Source organism: Anas acuta, chromosome 13, assembly GCF_963932015.1.
Source record: "Anas acuta chromosome 13, bAnaAcu1.1, whole genome shotgun sequence".
NCBI lineage: Eukaryota > Metazoa > Chordata > Aves > Anseriformes > Anatidae > Anas > Anas acuta.
Genome location: NC_088991.1, coordinates 18316141 through 18342850, shown reverse-complemented (window position 1 = coordinate 18342850; position 26710 = coordinate 18316141). Strand labels below are relative to the sequence as shown.

General features: G+C 35.0%; 1 protein-coding gene and 1 long non-coding RNA gene across 3 annotated transcripts in view; one reads left to right on the top strand and one right to left on the bottom strand.

The window, feature by feature from the left end:
• The window catches only part of LOC137863907 (uncharacterized), a 361629-nt gene that overhangs the window by 163977 nt on the left and 170942 nt on the right, over positions 1-26710 (bottom strand). The gene's annotated exons all lie outside the window — the stretch shown is intronic.
• Positions 1-26710, top strand: part of KLHL4 (kelch like family member 4) — an 81460-nt gene that overhangs the window by 30900 nt on the left and 23850 nt on the right. Inside the window, exon 1 of one of the 2 annotated variants that reach the window (XM_068697503.1) lies at positions 12031-12954. The exons of the other annotated variant lie outside the window; for it this stretch is intronic. Coding sequence (XP_068553604.1) covers positions 12533-12954 — 422 coding nt within the window. The 5' untranslated portion in view covers positions 12031-12532. Of the gene's footprint in view, positions 1-12030; positions 12955-26710 lie in introns of those variants that run through there. 2 annotated transcript variants of the gene reach the window in all.

The window sequence follows — 26710 nt, the reverse complement described above, 5'->3', positions numbered from 1 at the left end:
AATTGTTCTATTTTAAAGAAACAAACATGTTTTATGCTTTTATATAGTAAAAATCCACTCTGTTGGGAATTGTTTCAGAGCAGGCAGATGTTCCCATGAGTGATTATATTCTATAGGTCACTAAAAATTCATCTGAATAAACATAAAATAGAAATCTGGGAAAGTCTCCAAATGTTTTCCCCAGTAGCTGACTGTTTCTGGAACCCTCTATTTTTACAAGATGGGCAGAGGATAAAATTCCTCATGTTTGTTTCTAAAGGAAGAAAGAATACTCAAGAATGGAGAGACTATATGCAACTTGTCAAATAATTAAGAGATACTCAGCAGACTACTTAAGTAGTTTTTGTTACAAAAAGTACAGCTATAATTCCCATTATAAAAAAGATCTCTCCCTTTTTTTTTTTTTTTTTTATTAGTACAAAAATTCTGGGTTAGTGCAATATATATATTAATTTATATAAGTAAAGATATAATATATAAATAGTATATATTATATAAAAAACAAGTAATTTAATATGGACTACATGCATTTACAATCCTAAGTAAATCAGAAATTTCTCCACACAGATAGGCTCATCTTGCCCCAAAGGATGCCCAAATAGGAAAGTACATGTAAAACAAAAAACAACCAAACAAAAAAAACATCTTGTTAATCAAGTTTTTGGTTCTTCATATGGACAACTGATGAGAAAAGGAAGATGTAGAGCAAGCAGTTGTTTCTTTGTCAGGTGGCCAGTTAGTATAGATGTCATCTTAGGAGCAATGGATATGGACACAACAGTAGATGGTACGTATGTATAACAGGGAAGATACAAAATATAGCTTTTAAAGCACTGCTCATCCTCAGAAAGTTGCAAATGTTGTATCTGTTCAGTGTAGCCCTGTTCAAAAAGAATATTCTAGCTGTTGTGAATATGTGAGTAGGAGAACATTAGTTAGCACATTAATAAATGTTCACTATTGATAGGATTAAAATGCAAATAGTGTTATGCAGCTGTTTTACAGTGTACCAGTTCTGAGAAACAGAAAAGTGGGCTGGTTCAAGTCTGATAATAATACTGATGTTTCAGTCCAGGGTTTAGGATTCCCTAGAGATGTTTGCTTTTATTAAGAAAGATTTAAAGATACGCATGATTGAGGACCACAGTGTAAGATGAATCACCTCAACAGTTTGACATGTCTGAGTTGATGATAATAGGATTTTGACCATGAGTTGTTGGATGCAATTTGTCATCATCATGAGTCTTTCATGATAAGAAAATAATTTGACTTTTTTTTTTGTCTCCATTTACAGATGTAAGCTGTTGTAAGAATCAGACTTACATGAATTGAATTTTACTGCCAAAAATGCTGAAGAGCTGGGAACTACCCCAGTTCAGTACTGATTTTGAGAATACTGCCAAAAAAATTAATAAAATGCATTCTGGTCATCAATTTGATGATGTTATTACCTGCATTTTTATTTTGCTTTTTAATACATGGTTTTCTTCATTAAAAAAACTAATATTAACAGATATAAAAAAAAAGTTTTGTGCACTGTTAATCAAAATATTGGCAGAAATAATATGTTTAAGTTAAAGAATTCTCCACTTTAAAGCTAGGTGAGAAGAGAGAATATTTCTGCAGATTATTCCAGAAAGAAACGAATCCTTATACAGGTATAAAAAAATAACAGGCAGAGTAATCATCGCCTTTTTATTACAGCTTCTTGGATTCTACCAAGTCTTTGAAAACAACATGATTAAAGATCCTAGTAAACAAATGATTTGAATCACAAGACAGAGTTTTAGGATTTCTGTATTGTTTCCTTTAAAATATAAAATATGGTGACTTTCACAAAGATTATATATCCCAGCAATACAGTAATGCCTTTTCTGCAAGATGTACGTGTTACTTGTTACTTACATAAGTGAGAGGTCTGCAAGCCAGAATTATTAGACTTGTGTCAGGCAGAAAACAATGAGCTGTGTTCCAGCATACAAAAAGCAATTTCAGAAGGAATGAAATGCTGAAAAGGATCAGCAAGAAGGAGTTATTAAGTGAGCAGAGTCAAATAGCTTTTTTTTCCCCACTGGTTTCTCACATAACATTTCTCTTAACATGAAACATAAAATTATGAAAGAAAGCTTTCTAAAAAAAAAAGTCAACCACTAACATTGACTAAGAAGCAATCACATATCAAGGCCTTTTCTGTACATTTCAGTGGTTACTTTAATCTTGTATTTTAAAGCAGTGGAAATCAGTAGTTATATTTTTTCTTATGTTCATAAATTCCACATCAACACTATCACAGTTACAGACATTATATTTAAAGTTAATTTTATTTTACACTGAAATGGTGATACCATCTGATATTCATAATATATTTCTAAGTGATAACTGTATCAAGAAGGTATTAAAGCCATCAACTACTCAATAACAAGAGGTATAATCAGTAACTCAATTTAGAAAATTCAGTCAGCCAAAGGGCCAAATACCATCTTTCCCAACTATCTAAATCACCTTAAAATGTGGTCAAAAGTAAAGTAAAATTGCTTTATGATGCCTGATTTTAAAATTGAGACCTCAAAACGATTTGATGTAAACAGCCTTTTATACTGATATAATAAACCAAGAGCAGCTGTCTGAATTTACAGTTGTGACATGCTAAACTATATTAAGTTGGATATTACTAATTAATTTCAGCAGAGGTTTAATATCAGGAGGCTTGCTAGGCTTAATTTCTTCTAAGAATGGCTCGCTAGTATTGTATTTGCAAAATGATTTAATTTATTACAACATCTCTCTCTTTGCTATCTCAAGAATTCCTACAGTTAATGTATGCAGATGCAAGTATCTTCCTTAATCAAAAAGAGGGCTAGCTTCCATTTACATATCTCATCTGTGCACACATATCCTATCAACGATGGGTATTTCTGTTCTGCATCTACTTCTATGGTTCATCAAGAACCATTTCAGGAAATGGTGCTACCTGACATTATCATAGAAGTACCAGAAGTTCCTGCTGTCTGATACAGAACTTCCAGACAGACATTATAGACTACATGCATCTCACTCAAAGACCCAAACTGAGCTAGAAATGTGAAATGGAAGTTTTTATCTGCTTGTCTACAGCTCCTAATGCTGGAACTCAGATTGTTACACCCATAAAAAATTCTCTTAACATCACTGATGTTTGGGATGGCATAATTGACAAGGAAATTCATGTTAAGACATACAGGACTGGATCAAATACAACTATTGATGAAGTTCTGGAGGAATTTAAGACAGAATAATCTATCTTAATACAAGAAATGCTACTCTCCATCACTCCTCTCCCCCCCATCCTAGTCTGTAACAGCATATTTCAACCATCTTTTATGCTAAATAATCAGATTTAATGTATCATCAGGTGTCATTTTCTGTTTCTCTTTCAGTAGCCTGTATTTCTCTTTTCCCTAGCGAGTCTGTCATTAACAATTTATGTTTCAGAATATTATATATTATCTGTGCTTTCTGGAGGTTTCACAGTACTTGTCTACTTGCAGTTTGCTGTCACTTACAGGTATGATCACTGTGTTGTTTAGAACCTTTTATGATTATTAATCAATATATATGAAGATAAAACATTCTATATTTGAATATAAGTTCTCCAGTTTTCATTTAATTACACAATACTGTTATATACAACACTCATGTTTTTTTCCCAGAATATATGAAAATGCATACTTAAAATTTCTAACATTCCAAAATATTGATGCTGAGCCAGTATTTCCTAAAAATAAATAAAAATAATAATGCAGAAATAACAGAAACAAATTTTTTTGCGTGATAAATTCAGGACTTCAGTGGTTTAAAGCTGTGTTTAAATTCTGTGCTAGCATCAGAGAGTAAAAGAGCAGCCTCAAGGCACCCTGGCAGCCGACAACAGCTAGAGCCAGGCTGAACAACAAGATAGTGATGTTATTCTGTATGGCTTTTTGACAAAGTAAAAACTGAGTTAATGTGTACTTTTGCAGGTGACATGACCAAAAGGATACCTGATGGTAGGCTGCTGGGAGATAGTTTGCTGAGAAGGATATTGGTGGCTTAAAGTACTTTTTCAGATAAGCTTTGACAGTGATGCTTGCAATCATAGTATTGTTAAAGTATTATATCCCTTGCACTGTTCTGGCACCACGAAGGAGAGATCAAAAGTCTTGGAAAATTGATAGGAAAACTGACCAATGGAAGAGAAACAGAAGGAAGGAAAAAGGTTGATGGTTCATTATGCTACAAAAAAAAAAAATAGTAGTAACCTCTAACTTATTTCCTTTATTTGTAAAAAAAAAAAACTGGCTTGCACCCCTGTATTGATCTAAACCAGAATGCCTGTAGATGACTCAGACCAGCTTCCTGACCGTGGTTGAACCAATATGTGTACTGGAAGTTAGATAAGTAATTAAGGAGAAATACATGAAGCCTCAAACCACTCAAACACCTGCCCCAAGGCAGGTAACTTTTCCATGAATACTCAAAGAGCTCTATAGTCTGTGTTGTCAGTGACTTGGAGGATGTCCATGGCCAAACATTCTAAGGATTTTTTCCTGACATATATAGCACTTTTTGTGAGACTCAAAAGCCATTTGTTATTATGAAACCATTATGAAGCCATACTCAGAAGCCATTATTAAATGCTAAAATAATCCAAGAATTACATTCTACACTGTACTGAGACACAACTGCCTCAACGACCTCCCTCTCTTGAAATTAAAGACAGCATTTATTATTTTTTAAGAGACAGTGAACAAAAGTCACACTCAAAAACTTATCAGAGATGACTGACCTTGGGCATAAGTCCTTATTCTGTCAAGACTTTGAGATGCATATGATAAAGACCTATACTGACAAGAGCCAAATCTAAATAATAGGCTTTGTTGAGGGTATGCCATACCCTTTCCATACACTTTAATATCTAATGATAATAATTGGTGAATAAATAAGCTTTCTGATTATTAGTGACTAAGCAAAAAAAATGAAGTATTTTCACCATAAAGATACAATCAAAATCCTTTTATAGTTATGAAATATATGCCATCATATGCATATAATACAGACACATATAATCAGTGTCTGTTTTGATACAGTTGTTACACATAATAACTGTAATTAAAAGTTCATCAACCATTCTACTACTTACATTAGGACAGTCAAGCATTATAACTGGTTCTCCAGAAGAGTTCTGATGTCTCTATCCTAGAGGATTTCAACATAAAACCTCAAGTAACCTGGTCTGGCCTCATACCTGTGTTGTTCAGGAGGTTGGACTAGAGAGCTCCCGAAGTCCCTTCCAACCTGAATTATTCTATGTCTCTATAGCAGAAAAAGATAAGGCTATGCTTTTCTGTGACACAGACTATGACAAATTTACATAAAAACTATAAAAAGTGCTGTTTTGAATATCTCCATAGTTCTCAACATCACATTTTCACAATCATGTCATGCCACTAATTGTTTCCTTTTGATTCAGATTATTAGTATAATGAAAGGTTCTATGTCAATTCACACTTCTGAGTTAGGTTGATAACATTTAATAAAGAAATAATGCCTGTATTTGCTAGTTGAAATTGAAAACACTATTATCAAAAAAAAAAAAAAAAAAAAAAAGACATCTTTCTCTAATGTGGGATACATTAAAAGTTTTTAAAAAATAGTTTAAAATAGTTTTTAAATAGTATGTTTTTAAATAGGATTTAAAATAGTTTTTATATTTCACGGTACATAGCTACAACTACAATTGCTTGTTTTTGTTGTGTTTTTGTTTTCTAAGAAGCAACTTTTTACACGAGAGTAATGAAGACAAACTATATTTAGATCATAGCTACCTGCTTAGTGCTCAATGTTACTGCAATGGGACTAGCATATTCATTCATGCATACATCTTGCTAATGACCTGTTCAAGTCTGTTTTCTTACAACAGAAAGGCTTACAGCTTCAAATGCAGCTTCAAGAACAAACTGGTAGGACACTTCAAGAATAAGCAAACAAACCTCCAAATAAATGAATAAAAAATAAACAGACCCTTTCTTGACTTGACAGCAGATACATTAGGATTTAACTTTGCTTGTATTTCTAGGAGGTGTGACATTTGTGTGACATTCAGAGTTAACAGGGGAAAAGGAATGTTTCTTGTATTTCTAAAACACAAGGTGTATTTTTCCAAGTACTTGTTCAGTTTCCAGAAAACAACGTATAAAATATTGCCAGCCATACTGAAAACAAAACTTTGCTGTCATCTTTTACTCCACAGAACAAAATATTCCTTAGAAATGTAATTTTTATCCCTCAAAAGAAAACCAGTTTCACCTTGGAAGTTTCATAAGTTTCATTCATCTTGAATACATAAGAAGTTATTTTGAGACAAAAGTCAGAAATGAGTTCTTAGAAAGTAATAATGCATCTATTTGTTTTCTGCTTATATATGTATTTAAAGCAAAACTACAGATTGCCTTTTTATGAAAATAGTAATTCTTCTTGATAGCTGGGAGAGTTAGTCTTCATAAGGGGCAGACTTGCTGTCAGAGTTGTAGCTCTAAGCTTTCCCCATAAATATTCCATGAGTTTATACACACACTATATCAAGAAAGTCTGCAGTCTTCATAAGTAGCCAGGGAAGGAGTTGAGGAAGACCACCCCAGCACCCCTTGTTCTATACAGTTGTAGCTACTGGAAGAGATTTAGAACTTCCACAGAAGGGAAAGGAGTTTGCAGAAGGGCCATGTTACAGCTGTACCACATACCTGCAGAATGAAAAGATGGATGCTGCAAACTGCCAGAATGTTTACAGTAGCACTTTCTGTGTTCGTGTTGGACAGGGCAAGCATCACAGTAAACCTCAACAGAAATCATACAAGTTAGACAAGATTTTCTAAACTGACCAGTATATTTAACTGCTCAATGGAATGCTTAAATAACTGTGCTATGTTTCTGTTTCTCAGATGTCTCAAATTAGGCATTCAGAAAAAGTAATAACTTTGGAAAATTCTGACCCTGAGCCTTTGCCACCTTTCTTCATTATTAAGAACTGTTGGCAATTATCTTCTCTCTCTCATCTGTCTCAGTCCCTGACAGCAAATAATAGGCAGATTTTGATGGGCTGAAATACTTGTTAACTTGGTCAATTTGTTCAATATTGTTGCACACACTATCAGAACAAGTAGTTCAGACTTTTTTAGACTATCAGAATTGCTTATACCAGGCATACTCACATTCTTTTTGTTGGATCATGTAGAAATGCTGTGATTTCTTCCAGTTTTGGCACACAGCTTTGTAGGTGGATTGCAATCTGTAGTACCATTTCCAGTTATTTGAGGATGCAATTGCGTTTAAATGCGTCAACACTTTCCCTTAAGTGGATCGTTTCTACTATCTTTAGTAGTATCAAAAGTAACTGATTGTTTTAAGCTGATTTGCATTTGCAAACTTGCATTCACATTTTTCTTTTAAAAGAAAGTTGAACTTTCCTGCAGATTTTAAAAACAGCTATTTGTTTTGCTTTGATCATGTTCCCTTCCATCTAACTGTTAATGCTGGGACTGTGATGTGCAGATGTTTCCTGGAATATCTCTTTTACAAGGGATGGACTAATGGGAGTTCTCCATTTCCAAAACAATGTAATGAAAATAATCAACTTCTTGTTCTCTTTATCTGGCCTCATATGCAATATAAGTACATATTCTGAATACACAAACTGTAAAAATCCTGTAGAATACATTGTTTGGATAGAGAGCTTATACACACAGGACAGGATAGAGGGCCCTTCACACAGGACTTCAGTTATCTAAGATCTGTACTTATGTAGATCTCAGTGTGATGTTTTCGCCAATTGCAAGCACTGTAGAACATACACTATTGATACAAGCTTTTAATTAACTTGACTTCCTAAAAAATATGTCAAAATAGATATCAATTATCTCAAGAAATATCACAAAAATATCTTAACTTTTGGCTATGAAAGTTTTGCATCAGTGAGCTTGGCATTGAAGACCTCTGGTCCAAAGATATCCCAGGCTTCTTTTTTTAATTTTTTTTTTTTTTTTAAATAAAAAATACAGTTATTCTGGTCTGCCTCCCCTTCAGCTAAGATCTACTTCATTAATGCTTGCTAGTAACCTACCCCTTGCAATACTGCTGGCTTCAGAGTCCACAGATGGTATCTTTCTTGAATTATTCTACAAGAAAGTTGGATGATTTATTCTTATTATTCTTTGCTTGACTTGTTAGAACAGAGAGAAATTTTTTTCTAACAGGCTTTTCATGCATGCACTGCACTACCAGCTCAAAGCAAACAGAAAAAGAATGTCATTTACCATGTCTCTTTTGAGAAGGGAACAAACATTATATAACTGCATGAATATATTGCACTTGTTTAAATTCTCAAAAAGAAAACACAAATAAACCCAACTCCCTCACCCTCAAACACTAAGTTAATAATTAGGGAATCCTGCTATTTTGAAATGCAGTAGCAAATTCCTTTCTTTATAGTGTTTTGTAGGCAGATGAACATGTGAGGCAGCCATAGTTAAGTCATTTTGGAAGCTGTGATTTGAAATATGATTCATGACAGAAAGAAAATTCTCTGTTTCTTCTCAAAGGTAGTTTATGATAAAAGTATTTTTATAGTTTTCTAATTCAAAAGCCTTATTAGGTATTTATAGCTGTAATCTTACAATTATTATTAACATCTATTTACACTCTTGCTAATAATAGGTACATCTTGACTTATCTGGAAGTTCAGCATGTTTGCATAAATGTTTTAAAATGATGTCCAGCTCCCTGGTAAATGTCAGTCTACCCTCACATTTATTTAAATTTCCTAACATGGTTGAAGATCTTCCTCAAAAGCTTACCACCCATTGAATCAAAAGGAGGTTTTTCAGAGAATACCAACTTCTTTTCCCTCAAACTACAAGCAAGCCTCTGAGGAAAGGAACAATTAGAAATCCCCCACAACTGAAGGCAGTTATACTGAGCTGTTTTGATTCCAAATGGTTTTCTAAAATATGTCTCTTAATTCCTGACAACTGCATTAGTTTTACATGGCTGTACTGTAGCCTCTAGGCTACATCTCAAACACCCCCTGGCACATCACAAAGTCCCAGGATAACAGGGTCCAGCTAGTCCCACCTCCTGCTCAGAGCAAGTCCAGTCAGAGCAGCTGTGCAGGGCCATGTCCTTCTCACCGTCTGTAAGGATGGAGATGCCACAGCCTCTTGGCAACATCTTCCTACCTTTTAGGGAAAATCTGTTTCTTATGCCTAATTAGAATTTCCCATGTTCCAATATGTGTCTGTTGCCTCTGTTCCTATCACTGGGCACCTCTAAGATAGTTTGACTCTGTCTTCTCTGTACTTTCATTAGGTGCCTGAAGACAGCAATGAGATGCCCCTGAGCCTTTTCCTCATACAGTTGAACAGAGCCTGTTCTAGCAGCCTCCCTTCATCCATTACGTGCTTCAGCCCCCTGAGCATCTCGGTAGCCTCTGATAAACTTGCTGCAGCCCTAGAAAATGCTGTTCTTTGCAGATTTCCACTTGTGAAGGGGAAAAAATAAAGGTATTATGATGGATGGCTATCTACATGAAAACATATGAAATGAGGAATAGTAATAATAGATATATCTTCTCACATTTAGATGTTTGAACCCAGAGATATGCCTAAAAGTACCTTAAAGATTTATAGAGAAATCATGAAGAAATAAACACTCAAATTGAATTCTATTTCAAGGGAACTTAGTTTTCTCAGGTTTTGTTTAAGATTCTGACCTATAATTTTATAATCAATGTCTCTCCTAAAAGGTAAGGTAAAGATAAAATTCCTATTCCCTTCATATTGACAAAGACCAGAGGTTAGACATAAATGATTACAAGCTAGTAGATGGCACAAACCTGTATCATGTTTATACCACATACCTGCGTCTAATCAGGCCTGAAGTTTTGGCTTATAAAATCACTTATACTGTCCCAGTACAGCATACTGAAGTTTTAGCCAGAATGGTAATAAGCTGTGTGAAGAATAATCTGTTTATGCCCTACCTAAAGCATATTCCATGCTGACTCAAGCTGACTTTTTGAGCAAAACAGTCTCTTCAGGAAATGTCCAGTCTTACTTCTTAAATTTCAGCTAGATACACAACATCTGCCAAAATATGTGCTGAATACTAGGAAAAAGAGTAATTTACAAACAGAAGTTCTACATTCTAAGTCAAATTCATGCTATGTGTTTTTAACAATATCTGCAAAAAGGATTTAAGGAAAGTAAACCATCAAAAGCTTTGTGAGATGGTAAAAATTATGGATTCAATATATCAGAGCTATTTCTAAGTGGAACTGTCAGAGCTGCAGGAAGAACTCAATGACCTGATTAAGACAGTAGCAAAAAACCATGTTCTCTGTCCACTTCTACAAGATTTTATTATAAATTATTTTATTTACTTGCTACATTGAGACTCTCTTTAAAACAGATTTGGATTGACATGTAGGCAATCCTCAGGAATATATATGGATACCACTACACTGCTAAGTTTTATTACTTTTATGAAAGTGAATAGTAAAACACTCCAGAAAACTTCAGATTGTTAGAAAAAGCTGTCATTGAAGTAAGAAAACATCTTACTCTGACTTCTGAAGACATAACGGTCTCTCTTACCCAATGGCGAGTATTTCCATTTATCTACTCACTCCCTACAAATTCTTTAAAATCCCTGAAGTTTGTGAGCATCTTCTTTATTAGCTTTTATTCTCAACAAGCTTAAACTGAAATCCCTTATTAAACCACAGATAAGCTTTATATACCTTCTTCTTAAAATATTTTCTTAGAAGTTGAATGAGTTTTATCATTTCTATCCATTCCTATAAAACTTAAAATGTAGTCTTTTAAAACTATGTTCCATTAACAATACTAAGAATAATCTGGTATTCTAACACATAAATCCTTCTTTCATTTTATTCTCAAGTAAATATTACTTGAGAACCCAGTTTACCTTAGTGAAGATTGTTAAACAGAGTATTACTTCTACAGGGGGACAGCACCAGTTTGGGAGGTCCACATGTGACAATGCTGTTGTGTAAATCACAATACTGGAGGCAGGTCTCTCAAATATCGTCTTTTCTCAACTTCTTCCTTTCTGCCTTTCATGGCCAACTCTTTCTCATAATTTTTTATTTAGTATAAAGTATTTTCTTTCCCTCTGTGTATCTAAATAGCATAATTTATTTCAATTATTTTACAGTTCCTGCCTTGTCCTGTAATTTATCTCACAACTATCCAAAGAAAAGTCTGAAGAAGAGGGTTCTTTAATTCTGAATCTTAGATTTTTTTTTTTTTTTGCTTCTGCACACTGCTTACAGTCATATAGATCATCAACAGCACACTGTGGAGAATGTAACACAAGAAATAAAACCAAACCTATCCATTTAACTATTTTTGATTTGCATGCAAAAACAATCTGTGTACATTATTTCAAAATACACATGGAACAGTTCTCACAGCCCCATCCATTAACAGACTGATGAGGATGAATGTATGAAATTATTAAATTTGCTGAAAACATGCTGTACAGTGTACACTGTCAAAAGAAAGCTGTTTTTTTTTTTTTTTTTTTTTTTTTTTTTTTTAAATCACACTGTTTTCATTGTCCGTGAGAAATTAAGAGCAGGATGACAAAGGGTGTTTACACAGGCACTTAGCCAGGAAACTGTGTTTTCCACAGATACAGTCGTTCTGGGAGCACATCTCCGATTTTATGAGCTCCCTCCCTCTGTTCTCTCTCTCCCTGTAATCACATTGAGAAATACATCTGTAGGTGAGAAAATACATAGTTCTGCACAACATATTGAAACGCTGCTTCTTTCCTTTAGGTAAGTGCTACCACACTGAGGCCATTTGTAGGAATTTTACACAGCAAGATAAACACATGCAAACCTCTTAAGGAAACACATGAACTGCAGGACAGTTTCACAGTGAATCATTACCAAAAATCTGTGTAAGAAGTCCATAAAAGAATTCTCTATAAATCTTCTGTGAAATGCAGCATTGCTTATTAGCAGTGGAAAACCTCATGAGATAGAAAGTCTTGTCACTTTATTTGTGTGTGCTTTCCTGCATCTTAAGTTGCAGCTTAAGATCCCTTAGGATCATGTGAGGCTAGGTTATATATTAGAGAGCTGTGCTATAGTGCTGTGAGTGTGTAAGCCTAGCAGCTGGGTACTGTTATGGTTGCTGCTTTCCTGTGCTAAGCTGATTTACTTGTTTAAGGTCTGACCTCATCATCCTGTCAGTATGGATTCCCACCTATACAGTTAGCAGCAGCTTAGCATCGGCTTGAAGAGCTTGCAGTATATTAATCAGAAGAGAGAGAGAGAGAGAGAGAGAGAGAGCAAGCTACCGGTATTTGTTCTTTTGTTGTCTTTTCTTAAGAAGAGGAGTTGAAACACAAGAGATAAAGAATCTGTTTCCTTTCTAAAAGAATAGGCTTTTGTATATATATACATTTATTTTTTTTTTTCCTGGAAAAAATGTCAGTATCTGGAAAGAAAGAGTTTGATGTGAAGCAGATCCTGAGGCTCCGCTGGAGGTGGTTCAGTCACCCCTCGCAAGGCTCTGCAGGCACGGGGGGCTGCCATCAGCAGGAAGGATATGAACACAGAGGGACACCGGTTCAGAACAGGTTGAAGAACCACTCTCGGGACAGAAATGGGCTGAAGAAAAACAGCAGTCCTGTCCACCACAATATACTGGCACCTGTGCCAGGTCCAACCCCGGTGCACCACCGATCCATTCAAGCCTGGCATCAACAAAACCTCATAGAACAGCTTCGATCAAATGAAGATATTCCCAAAACAAGCACAGAGGAAAACTGTGTCAAAGAAGATTCAAATAAAACCCCACAGGAACTGCAGATGATCACAGAGGAAAATCCAGATGAATCTGCAGAGAGGTAGGACTTTTAAAGTCTGCACTTCAAAAACCATACTTCTATCCAAGTTATTCTCTAAAACTGTATTTGTTTTTAACCAGAGCTCCTTACAGCATTAATCTAACTTTGCATATGTGCACACCCACACTCACATTAAAAAGCAAGAAGGAACACTGTCATGAAATTTCGATCTTTGCTTAAGATACATTATGTCAGAACTTCCATAAAAATAAAATCTGCCAGCTTGTCAAATTGTCTCTATTGCAATTTACAACATATTAATTTTTTTTTGTATTGATTTATTCTGTGTAAGAACAATGGAAAAAATGAGCCTTCTGAAATACTGTCCTCATTCTGACTTTATCAATGGGTGCAACTTTGACAAATAGGAACTGCTGGAGATACACGGTCTGTGTGGTTGCCATCAGTTTGTCAAAATTTTCACTGCCTTTTTTTTACTGTCTCTTTGACAAGTATAATTAACCCTGAACTAAGTGGAAAGGGAGCATCATTACTTGCTTTTTTAAGGGTTTATTTGAAATCACAGTACTTTCACAGCTTGTTTAGCACAGTAAGAGACATACTTTCTGCAAGGTCAGGTAAAAAATATGACAGCTATGACAGCTTAAAGGTGTAAGAACAAAGGGTGATCTATTTTTAAGGTGTTAATATAGAGAAGAAAATACTAGTACAAGTTATTTCACTAAGCATACCATTTAATTTTTTATGATGTTTTTGAAATCGATGTCACTGTTATTAGCTTATAGAACAACAATTTTACTTCACCTTTACCCCACCTTGGACTGAAATTATGCATTTATAATGTTATCATTTTCACCATTTGATAAGATTGTCATCAAGTCTTTGGGAATATTTTTTGATGTTTACACTGTACTTAAATACAAATCCATCTTACTTGAAGTTACAGTTTCTCAGTAAAACAAAGCTGACAGCTTGTGTATTTTTAGCAGTTGTTATTTTTCAAGTTGTACATCTGGTACAGGGAACATCTGCAGACTGAGCAGAAAAATGTATTAAAAATGTTATTTTGGAAACAGTACTAGCAGTCAATGTATACTATGTAAATTCATTATGAAATAAAATCAGTGAGGTAGGAATGTGATAGTTTCATATGCTTCCTAATGTACTGATTTGTAATGGGTAAAACCCCTACTCTTAGTGCAATTTATTTCAAAAGACAGTACACATTTCCTGGAAAAAAAGTAATTTTAGGCACACCTCAGAAAGAAAGGCAATTTTATTTGAAAAAAAAAATAAGGAACAGTTAATATTCAAGATAACACTATTTTCTGGTAAATGAGGTAAAATAATAAAAAAAAAAAGGGATACTGAACTCAGTTTGGAAGATATTAAGGCACTGCCCTCTGAAATAAGATGTGACATTTTCTTCAGCTATATATAAACTTTCTGCTAAAACCTCATGAAATTTTATGCCTTTGTCTTCAATCAAATTTAACTTCTCTTGAGTTGTTTAAATTTGCAGCTTTTAGAAAAGTTTTGTGAGTGTATATATCTCATAAAGTATTGCTATATTTAAGTGTATTTTCTCTAAGTTATCAATGAAAGCTTTTTATGCATGTTGTAGGTTAAAGCTAATTTTAAAATACACTATAAAGTCTGATTTTTTAAGGCATTGTTTAGGAAGCAAACCATGACCACAAGTTTCTCTATAATTAAAACTTTGTGTCAATGAATTAAAAGGATCATTAAAGTCTCTACAACATAGTTCCAATTTCTTAAATATGTACCAAGAGAAATCACTAAGGAAATCATCTATCTTTCTCTTTGGCTATAGCATTAATGTGCTAATTGATTTGAAGTGAAATACTGAGAAGAAATTAAGAGAAACCTTACACCGTCAGTAAAATTGCTGGATATATTTTCATCTCTTTAACAGTGTCTCATCTTGCACTTTTGAAATCTTCCTAAAAAAGTAAGGTTTTCTTTTTTAAAAAATTAGTTTGTGCCTCTTTTTTCTTCAGAAGTTTCATATAGTGACAATTGATTGGAATCAATGAGATCTTCTAATAATTAACACCTCTAAAAAATCAGGCACTTGCAGTATCCCCTTATTCTTACACTGCTAAAGCCATGCATAAGAAACTGCAATTATTGCATCCATATGCTCTTTTGCATTCATACTTGAGGATACCGAAGACAACCTCATAAAATTTTTCCTTTTACTCTGTAAAAGGAATCATACCTTCTGAGTGGTTGTCGGTAATGTAGCGACTTTGCCTCTGCCTGTAGAAGTTCCATTTCTAGCTGTACTCTAAAGGAGGACAAACTTTAACACAGGCAGATAGTGATAGGACAAGCAGGAAAAGTTGTAAACCAGAAGAGGGGAGATTTAGATTAGACACTAGGAAAAAATTCTTCTCTCAGAAGGTGGTGAGGCACTGGCCCAGGCTACCCAGGTTGGTGTTCCATCTGGGGCAGTGCCCAAGGCCAGGCTGGGTGGGATTTGGGTAGCCTGGGCTGGCGGGAGGGGTCCCTGCCCACAGGAAGGGGTTGGAACGAGAAGGATGTCAAAGTCCCTTCCAACCCAAACCAGTCTGTGGTTCTATCAAACTGAACATACTGCTACATGCCACTTAGACATTGAAGAGTGGGAAAGTACATGAAATCAGGCCAATACCCTGACCTTAAGCAAGCCTAGATTCTGTTTGATGGTTGACAAAAGCTATGTTATGTGCAATACACAAACAGATGCTTGTGCACACAAGTTGGTGCTGATGTACATGGAAACAAATATTCAGGAGGAGTATCTTCTTAATGGAGGCAATACTGGTGAGGCCACAACAGTGCAGAGTAGAGCAGGATAATCACTTCCCTCAACCTCCCTATGCTGTGCCTGATGCACCACATGACATGGTTGGCCTTTTGGGCTGCCAGTGCACTCTGTTCAGTCATATTAGTTTCACTGCCAACCAGAACACCCAGATCCCTTTCTGCAGGGCTGCGCTCCAGCCTCTCATACCCCAGTCAGTACAGACATCTAGACTTAACCTGTCCCAGGTGCAGAACCCAGCACCTGTTTTTGTTAAATTTCATTTGGTTGGTGAGTACCCAGCCCTGCAATTTGCCAAGAGCTCTCTGCAAGGCCTCCTAGCCTCAAGGGAGTCAACAGTTCCTCTCTATCTAGTGTTGTCTGCAAACTTACTCAGAATACCTTCAAGTCCTGCATAGAAGTCTTTTATAAAAACATTGAAGAGAACTGGAGAAAATGGAGCCTGTGGAACCCCACTTGGGACTGGCTGCCAGCCTGGTATAGCTCCATTTTCTGTATCCCTTTGAGCCCAACCCTTCAGTCAATTGTTCACCCATCATATCATGGACTTGTCTAGCTGTATGCTGGACATTTTATCCAGACAAATACTGTGAGAAGTGAAAATGAATAAATCATTGTATAGTATCTGACCCTAATTTCTTGGCCATATGATGACTTTTTTGTCTGCGTCTTTAGCTAATGTGGCACAGACCAAAGACACATACCATCATGCTTTCTTCTGCTGAACACCTTTTTTGGGAAGAGTCATTAAGCCACACATTCATTGTGCCCTCCTCAGTTTTTAGCTAATACTCTGTGAAATGATACTCAGCTAGTTTTTCAACATGAAAGACCACTTCCAAAAAAGAAGAGAGGTGATAATTTCCCTAGTGAAAACAGAACATATGAATTATTCTGTGAAACCACTGGTCAAAGCAAATTGAGATTTTTTTTTGTATTAAGTGTCCAGTTCTGAGTAGCCTAACTAATCTAACTAATAAGCAAAGTCCTACCACTGATTCATGAGAATAATGGGTAATGAATGACAATGCACCTATTAAGTGAAAGGATCCTTTGCAGAAAAGATTATAAAGTACTGCATTCAGAATAGTACACCATTACACTATTTTCCCCTCATGAGTTAGAATTCAGGCTCATAAACCATCTCTGATGCCTAAGGCAAAAGTATATAAATGATTATTCCTAATGTTGCACAGCAGTAGCTTTTATTTTTAAATGAAAACATAATTGGTCTGATTTTATTTCATGCTTTCGATGGCAGCATTTTGATGGAAAGTTTTCAAAAATCTGAACTTTAACACATAATAGGTTTGCAAAAATAATAAGGAATACTGGCCATCTAGTCAGAGGACATGTCAATCCCTCTATGCTGAAGTGAGACCAACAATATTTAAGTGCTTCCTTGGTTATTTGTAGTACAGTTTAAGATCGTTATTTTCTTGATCTTTTCCCATGGATATATATATATATATATATGTATATATATGTGTGTGTGTGTGTATGACCATATTGCTCCCCTTATTTTCTGTAGTCTGAAGAGCTGCAATTCTTGCAATATTTTTTCAGAATTCCTATGCTAGAGAACTATGATCATTTTCATTGTTCTCAATGCTGACACTTTCCAACATTTCTAGTATTGTGGTATGTTCTGGTTAAAACTTGATAATTCTGGCATATAGGGCAGGATTACATACATGTCATTCCAGCTTAAAAAACTGTTTGAATATCCTGCCTAGTGTTTTTTTTTTGTTTTGTTTTGTCTCTGTGTGTGTGTGTGTGTGTGCGTGCGTGCGTGCGTGTGTGTGTGAAAAACATGGTGTTATTGCTCATGCCTAGCTTGTGATTTATGTGAGACTCCTGACCCTATACCAACGACCTGTTCCCTAGCCATCTGTACATCTTTGCAGTTATTTGTTGCTAAAAACAGTACTTACCAGAAATAATTTTCACCTTATTTTTAATCAGATAATGTCTCCAATTTACCAAATTAATACTCACTTCCAATCCTATTCTGCAATGTATTTGCAGCTTGCCTTAGCTTGATATGGTCTTCAATTGTAATAAAGTTCCTATGAGCTTTCTATTTATTTCTTCCTCCCTTGAAGACACTTAGAACATTCATGGAAAATCACAGTGGAACCTTAGTGGAAAGTTCCTTAGGAGGCCAGTTTGACTTAGCTATTTACCATTGAACCATTGATAACTACTATACAAGTATGATTTCAAAGCAGTTTTGCACCTGTCCCACAACAGCTTATTCCAAACAGTACCTCAGGATGAATTTTGTAGTATCTGATATGAGACAACATCAAAGAATATCTCGTGTTCAAGATACTAATGACAGCTACTTCCTTTTCTTTTCTTCATAATGCCTAATACAGCCTATTAATAAAGGATTTCAATTTATCTTAACATGTTATTCTTGACAAATTCTTGTTGACCGTTAGTCTTCTCTTTCACTTTTAAGTGCTTAGAAATAATAATTATGTTACTTTTAAACTGAAGATTTTGTCAATAAGTAAAAACTAATAAAAGAAATGATGCTTTTGTCCTGTGGAGAATTTTGCAGTTTCTTTAACACTTTTAGCCACATATATTCAGCAATATACTATAAAAAGATGATTTTGTGCCAGTCTGCTATGGATAGACAAAATGCTTCCTTATAACCTCAGTGAAAAGCAAAAGCTAATTGTCTGCTAAAAATGACCTTTAACTAAAGGTCAAAATACGAATTTGAAAATGGGGACATTTGAAATGGTTTATTTAAGATATTGTAGCTGATCTCTCAGAAGTGATGGTTAGACAGCTCATGTGGCATTTCAATATTTTAGTGCAGCAGAAGAGAAATTTAGAGCTGGGGGATGAGGATGATATTCTTATCCATGATGATTGAAGAACACCCCACTGTTATCAATGAGATGCTGCATTTGCTGGTGCCAGATATTACTTCAGTTCTATGTATGGACTAAGAAATGGTGCATGCAGCACATGGGATAATTAATGAAACCACGCTGGATTTTAATACTATTTCACTGTAACTCAACTGAAGAGTTTTCTGTGATATCTAATGTTTGCTAAAAGTAGTAAATTTCTGAAGTTCTATCAAGCAGTATCTCATGCAGGCTTAGTATCAAAGAGCAGATTTGCCTTTTTCCCAGAAATTGCTAACTTGCAAAAGGAGAATAGAACTTTTCAGGCAATGGGGGAATGTAATGAACAGTAACAAATGAAGTCTTTTGGACTGAACAAATACTATTGCCTCATATAGGATCTCTTGGAACAGGAATTAGAATCAATATTCCTCAAAGGCTTCCTCAGCAGATATTCCAGCTTTCTCCTTCTACTATGACATCTTTTGAGGAACTTGGAACATAGGCTTACATTTGACATGCATAGCTTTCAAACATGAATTATTATGGGCAAAAGAAAAATATCATTTAATAGTAATTTAAGAAACTACAATAATTCTATCAATTTCAAAACAATTTCTTTATGATTCAGTTATGTTCTCATTTCCACTCCATACAGCTTGTTCTCAGCAAAGACAGCTGTTAAATTACTTCTTAAAGAGTTATTACTGCTCTTAAAATCACTTCTTAATGTCTCCAGAAAAGAAGTAAAGCAGATGATTAAACACATGTGACCAATGCAGATCAGATTTTACAGTACAACAGTTCAATTGCATACTGAACATATACAATTGTGAAATCAGCAGGAAATTTTTGAAACATTCTTTGAAAAAGGGAGAAAGTTTGCTTGATTTGAAAGCCATAGACAGAAATTTGAAAGAAATGAACAATTTATTTTCATAGTTTTTTGTGGCTGAATTGTTTACTTTGAACTATTTGAAATACTGTAGTAAGGAACACTACTAAAATCTTTCATAGTTAAAGAAATACAGGGATTTGTTTGTTGTATTTAAATAGCCAGATTTGGCCCAATACACACCAACTCATTCAATTAAAAGAAAAATCATAGTATATTTAAAGAATCACTGTACCAGGTGGTATGATAAAGAATACGATTTGTATATAATACCTGTAGTTATGCAGGCTAAATAAATACAAAAGTGAAGCTGAAGGATTGTCCAGATTCAGAGAAGAGCTAAAAGGGATTATAGGAAGTAAACTAAAAAATGTCTAAAGAAGTCCACAGCAAAGTTTTCTCCTCTGTGAAATCAGCCCCCACCTCCGTTACTCTATCCTCAGATACACTGGCAGAACTTCCCACTCATCTGTGACAACAAATCTCCCAGTGCCTTTCTTTCTCCCCTTTTCAGAGGAAATGCTTAATAGTGAAAACTCAATTAAAAGCTAACTAAAATAGATAAAACAAAAACTTATGGCCTGACTCCTTCCAACAATTCTGCCTGTCCAATAATTAATAGCATAAATCATCTTGCACTTCATTTTAGTAACGGTTTTTATTCTACAAAATGAGAAAGGATAATTCACTAAAACTCTGTCTCCTGCTCACAGGTGATAGAAAGATAATTATAATAATGTAAAGGAATACCCTACCTTGTAGCCACCATATTCATTTAAGGTTAAAATATATTATATGGTGTTCCAATTTAAAAAACATTTTGTCAAGAAATAGGGCATTGCTTTCTCATGCTGGATTTTACAGTTATGCAAAGACATCTTACTTAGAAATGAAACAGTACAGTATTAATTGTTTTCTTCACTGTTTTCTCAACTAAAACCCATTTAGGCTAAACAAACATATTAATTGGAAAAGAAATTAACATCTGATACCTCATTCTTTCTTTGGTTCCGCTAGACATGTTTTGAAAATCTTTGGACAAGAATCTAGAGATCTTACCCATATATTAAAACTTGATTTAACCAAATTCAAGCTCTCTCAGTCTGTCTCAAACTTTTAAAACGTATGACTTTATGACTAGATGCATTAGGAACTCAATATCAATACCATGCATTCTACCTCAGATTTGTTTCTTCCTTCTTACATAAACTCAGAAATCTCTTAGGCTCTTGGTATCACAGTTTGCTTATATTAAAGATGGCATTTGATACCTGTTCTCTTAGGAACACAGTAAGAACCGATCAGTCTTTTCAAGCGCCATAGTTTGCCTAAAAACTGCTATTAAAATGCATACTGAAATGCATGTATATTAAGATTGATGCATTATAGTATGCAGTTCTCAAGATAATATCATACATAGCATATAGTTCTCATGAGAATATCACAAAAACCAGACTGCTAGTTTAACTAGAAGTTTTCTATTACAACAGGTGGTAGTGACCACCAGTATAGTTATAATTAAATGTTTTGATCAGCAAACATAAAGGGAATACATTTGATAAAATGGAGAGCCACTGCTACCATTTGCTATGCTTCAGTTTACCTGATAAATTAGAAGTCAAGAGGAAGGGATGCATTCTTGCAAGACGAGCATTTTCAAAGCCTGTTCATTTTAATAGAAGTTGAGAAAATGAACAACCTTTTTGAACTGGGAAAATATACCTTGATTTAAATGGAAATCATGAGCAAACCACTAAGAAATCCTAGGACTTGGAGAAAAGCTATTTTAAGCTATTACATATGGTTTGGGTTGCTAGGGAAACCTCTTTTACAGTGTTCATTTAGCACAGATGCTCAGGAAAGCTCTGTGGCTCCTTGTCATACCATTTCAGAATGTGAAGAAATAGAGATGAGCATATACACACATGCAGACAAAAATATCACTGTAAATTTATCTTAGTCATGTTCTGTATCTTTGGTGGAAGTTGGTGTTTTTTTGTTTGTTTGTTTGTTTGTTTGTTTTTTTGCCGTGACTGCTGTGATAAAATAAATGCTTTGTAATTAAAAATCTCTGTTTCCAGACTGAGGATGTTTGTGGAAACATTACCTTCAGCATTGATTCATTCTGGTTCATATTTTAGATAGTTGGCTATTTAGAGCAAAGGATTTGCCTGCACCATATACATTCTGAAAATGTAAGGAGCAAGTCTGGTGACACCAATTCTGGCCCACCCTTTGGACTGTAGGGCAGATGTGACTTGCCAAAATACATATTATAATCAGCTTTACTTCCACAGTAAAGCGGGATTTACTGCCACAGCATTTGGCACACTCCCTTTACCTCTTTAGGTGGGTGATAGCTTGGAGAACAGTTGCAGTCTGCTGCAATCAGAGGCTCACAGGCCACTGTGTTGAGCAGGCAGGAGACTCAGATCTTTTCTACTAGCACCTCTTTTAGGGTGTGAATTAACTAGACAAACACAGCCCCAAGTGAATGCAGAGCACTTGGATCCATATCCATGATCTAGACAAATATCTTTCACCTCCTGCCCAGATGGTCATGTAAGAGAGGTGATAAAGGGAGTCAACAATATAGGAAATTTGAATGGAGCTCTGCAAGGAAAGAACAGCAAAAATATAAATCTATAGCTATGGTTTTCCCTTCTGACTTTTCTATTTTTCTTTTGTAGTGGCCTGAGTTACTGTTCTTGCAGTGACCTACTGCCTGTGTGTGCCAACAGTACTAAGCTCTCAGTGACCTTACTATAGGTCAGACATTTGTATGGTTTTAGCATCACCAAAATTTGTTTAGACTTGGTTGGAAAGAGGCAGAAATTGATTCTTGCTACAAAGTAATTTAATCAGAGAAATGAAAACCATCAGTTATTTTGGACATCACACTACAGCTTTCTGCAGAAAGTCCTCTATTTTGTTCAATACTCTGGAGAATCCTGTACTTCTTTTCTGAGTCATAAACTGTAACTCAAAACATATGTAAACATTGAACTACGATTATTTGAAGAGTTTTAAATCAAACATGCATATTGTAGCATTAATACTTTGTTAAAAGCATATAAAGACTGATATGCTTATTCCAAGTCATGATTTTGACTCTCACGTAGGACATTCACTGAAGGTTGCTTACCATACACCTGGTTGTCATTCAGCTTACAGAAAACTACACATAAGGACAGGAATTCCTTTCTATGTGATGAACTTAAAAATAAATCCCACAATTCTACATGGTAGTATTGTGGCTTAGGACTTTTGATCTCTGTCTGAGACGCTTGACCTAGTAAAATTATCTGGCAGGACAGCCAAATCAGTCTCTTGACAAATCTTGTCATAGTGGATTTACAAGCAGTGTAAGACAGCTTCCTGGGAAGTTACAGCCTTGTGGTCAGACTCTTCAATCACAATGCAATGAAACAGTGAAAAAAGTACAGAAAGGAATAAGGATATATAAGTCAGAAATAATTTTTTGTCCTCTTTTGTTTTTTCATTCACTTAAATGATGCCGAATTCATCTATAAAAGAAATGTAGAGTGGTTTGATTCAACAACAGACCAATAAAGTTTCTCAGCATGAAGCTCCCATGAGATCCCACAGATGTGCCAGATGTGTCTCTTACTTCCTCTTTAGAGGAATTCTATATGTAGCTCAATTACTAGTTAGCTGTTTAAATTAAAGCTTCCTTAAACTGTTTCACTTAGCATTACAGTGAATTCAAAACTGAATTTAGCACCATTAGTAGAAGTAGAAGTAGAAGAACCAAGTTAGGACTGGAGGACAGTGTAGTCTGTTAAGATTACACTGTGTAAAGACCAAGAACACTAAGGCATGGATATATTTACTAGCAATCTACTGAACTGCTTTTATTCCATCTGGAATGTGGAAGTGTTGCCTTATATATTTTGAAGAATACTTCAATTAAATACCTTATCTGTCCATTTTCCAAGGTGTTCTCCTTCAAGTACATACAATTCCTAAAACATCCTTTATTGTGCCCTGTATAGCAAATAATTAATGGGAAGTCTATTATTTCACTTTCAATGGCTGTTGCTATGACATTTCATAAATAAGTTGATTGTAAAAACCGCAATTAAAAAAAAATCCTTTCTAGTAAGTGACTTTCAGCCAATACCATATTTTAAAATAATTATGAAAAATAAATTGATTTCTAGACTCCTAACTTTACTCATCTGTTAATTTATTCTGTAAACTGTTTCAGAGATCTTTTCAGTTTTCCTATACTCCAAATACTCTTTTTCAAATGCAAGACTGATTTCTAACAGACTATTTGGCTCAAAAGAGGAAAGACTTGCAATATATTAAGGTGATTTGTAAACTCACATCAAGAAAGAAAGGCAAGCACACTGTTTTTTCTTGTGTTTACTTGGTGTGATCTTCTTTCCCATGATCAGTGGCAGAGTAGAAGGCACCTCAGGCAATGGTTCTCAAAAGTTAACGCATCTTGTATCATACAGTCAGAGCTTTGCTTAGGATCTGCATTTCTGCTTTGCCTTTTTGATGCTCCATTTCACATTGAGTAGCTATGCCAGCACTAATTTCTTTGGAAAACACTTCAAAATGAAGTGTTTTATATTATTATATTTTGTTCCTAATTGTATATAAACAAGTATTTTCATTGGTTAAATACTCTTTTCTGCACAATTCCACCCTCTCCTGATAAATGCCCTCTGGAAAACCTTAGAACATGAAGAAGCTAATAGAGAACATTTTTACATAAACCTACTTAAAGAATTTTTACTCTCCAGCTGAAATCCTCATTAAATATATTATTACCTCCTTCCAGTACTTCAAATTGCCAGGAGTCATAGGATCCTAACATCACAGAATAAGGTCAATATACTGCTCACAGTAACAATTTCTTCCAGCATGAAGTCAATAGCCAATACCCAAAGTAGGTGATTTTGGTTTTAATCACTTACTTGTTGAATCCTCTCTTAATCCTGAGATACAGATGAGAAGAGAGGTATAAACATTTTGTTCATCCTGACTTAGAGAAAAAGAAAAATCAACAGCATCTTTGAGACTGATCTGTTAAATATCCTCATATAATATATATATATGTATTTTAATATTTGCATTTTATCCACATGTTCTAAGCTCCCCCTTTGTTTTATTTTTGCTAAAAGCAACGAGAGGGGATAGCATAAAGCAGGTCTTCTTACCCCAAATATCTCCCATCAGGAGTCTTTCTGAAAGGTGCTTAATGAAGTAAGAAATATGGACCTAATCAGTTTCATCTGGCCTTAGTCGTGCTTGGATTTAAACAAAATTTGTTGCCCTTGGCTTGTAATTTTTTTTATGTCCTCTATAAATAAAAATGCCACCAGCTCATGTCCGGAATTTAGTCATTACTTTTCATTTTGTACATTTTGACAACTTGAAATAATGCCTTCTAGTCACATCATTTTTTGTCCTTTAGGAAGATGCTATTAAATTACCTAAAAATATTATCACTAGCTACATGAAATTTGAGCAAGAAGTAAGCAGCCTGACTGAATTTCTTGTCCAATGCCAAGACATTTGGCATTACCAGAGCAAAGGTTAATTTTAATATAGTAATATATATATATACTCATGTATTTTTACCTGAAACATTTCACTTGGTTATTATTCTCTATTACATAATGGAAATGAGTACAATGTTAATTCTCCTGGAAGATAATGATCTTGAATGATGATTTGAGATAGCATTAATTTAAATGATTTTTCTGATACAGTCACTTCATCTTTGAATATAGATATATATCTCTTATAATAAAACATCCCTGGATGTACCCCCAATGTGCTCTCCAGACTGTTTAGGTATTGGTACAGCTTCAATGTTTATGAAAGTGTCTCATGCTACGGAAATAGGTGTTCTTAATGCACACCATTATAATATTTATAGTAAACTTTCATATTCAGATTAGTCTGAATCAGGAAGAAAATCATTAATTTGAAAATGCCTACTATATTACAAATTTTGACACTGGCAGATCATTGCGATAAAATCCTTAGTTAAACTGTGTTATCCCATGGCTATCAAATAACAGAAGGAAGAGTTGCCGACTTTTGCTTCTACAGTCCTTCAAGTGAATTGAACAATGTGTACTGTCTCACTAGAAACCTCCATGGTCAGCCTATTGCACTCTGGGCATCTCAGAGCTGTAGATTTTGCTCCCAGAAGAGCTGCACTCCTTCCTAGTTGGGAAGGCAGCATGGGTGCTGTGAGGAAAACCAGAGGGCAATGGGACACAGTGCATGGCCAAACTGTCATTCTCTGGGAAGAGAAGTGGAGGCCAGTTGGCTCCTTATTTTAATGTCTGTGGAAACTTCTGAACGGTTTTGCAAAAAGTTGCTGAAAATTTTTCAAAACTGAACCCCAAAACTCAGGAACAAAATCTCATAAACACACATTTATACCTGCAATTGTAAATGGAAGAAGTTATTTTAACTAATTCTAACTGAGAAGAGTTAGGCTGTTAAAAACAGCCTGTTTTTAGAGCTCAAGGTTCTAATGTGGGATTGTCAGTTTGAAGTTTCAATTTAGATGGGTTAGAAGTCAGCAGTCTCTCTATAACTTAAGTCATTATAACATTGCAGTTGCTTATGTCTTCCTTTGCTACATCATTTTCTGTTATTTGTTGCATGTTAATACTGTCATCAATGTGGTACAATCTTCCACATTCTTTTGGATCAAAGTTTTTGACCCATACCCTAAAAATTTAATGCAATATTTATCTGTTATATTTACAAACAGCAAATAATAAAGGAGACAATTGCAGTAGAAATATTAAGACAGAGGTTTGGACAACTACTGATTGGCATATTATCAGCAAGCACTTAGTACAGGTGCATTGACTTTAGCATTCTTTTATGCTTTGTTCAGAAATGGCTTCCTAATTGAAATATTTTTCTTATTTATTTTTCAGCCAGCTGATGTAGGGTATCTCTAACAGTTGCTGGGTTCCTATGATTTGGCATAGGAAAATAGCATCTCAATCTCCAGCCTCACAACATTGCCCAAGAGAGAGTTATAGCTCAAGCAGCTGAGCAGGAAAGAGTCTGCCTATGTGGGGGTTGACTGCAGTTTTCTTGAATAAGCAGAAAGAAATGAGTGAAACAAAAAAAAAAGATGAGTTGCATTGTAAATATTGCTGCACAAACAAACTGAATTGATGAAGTTGC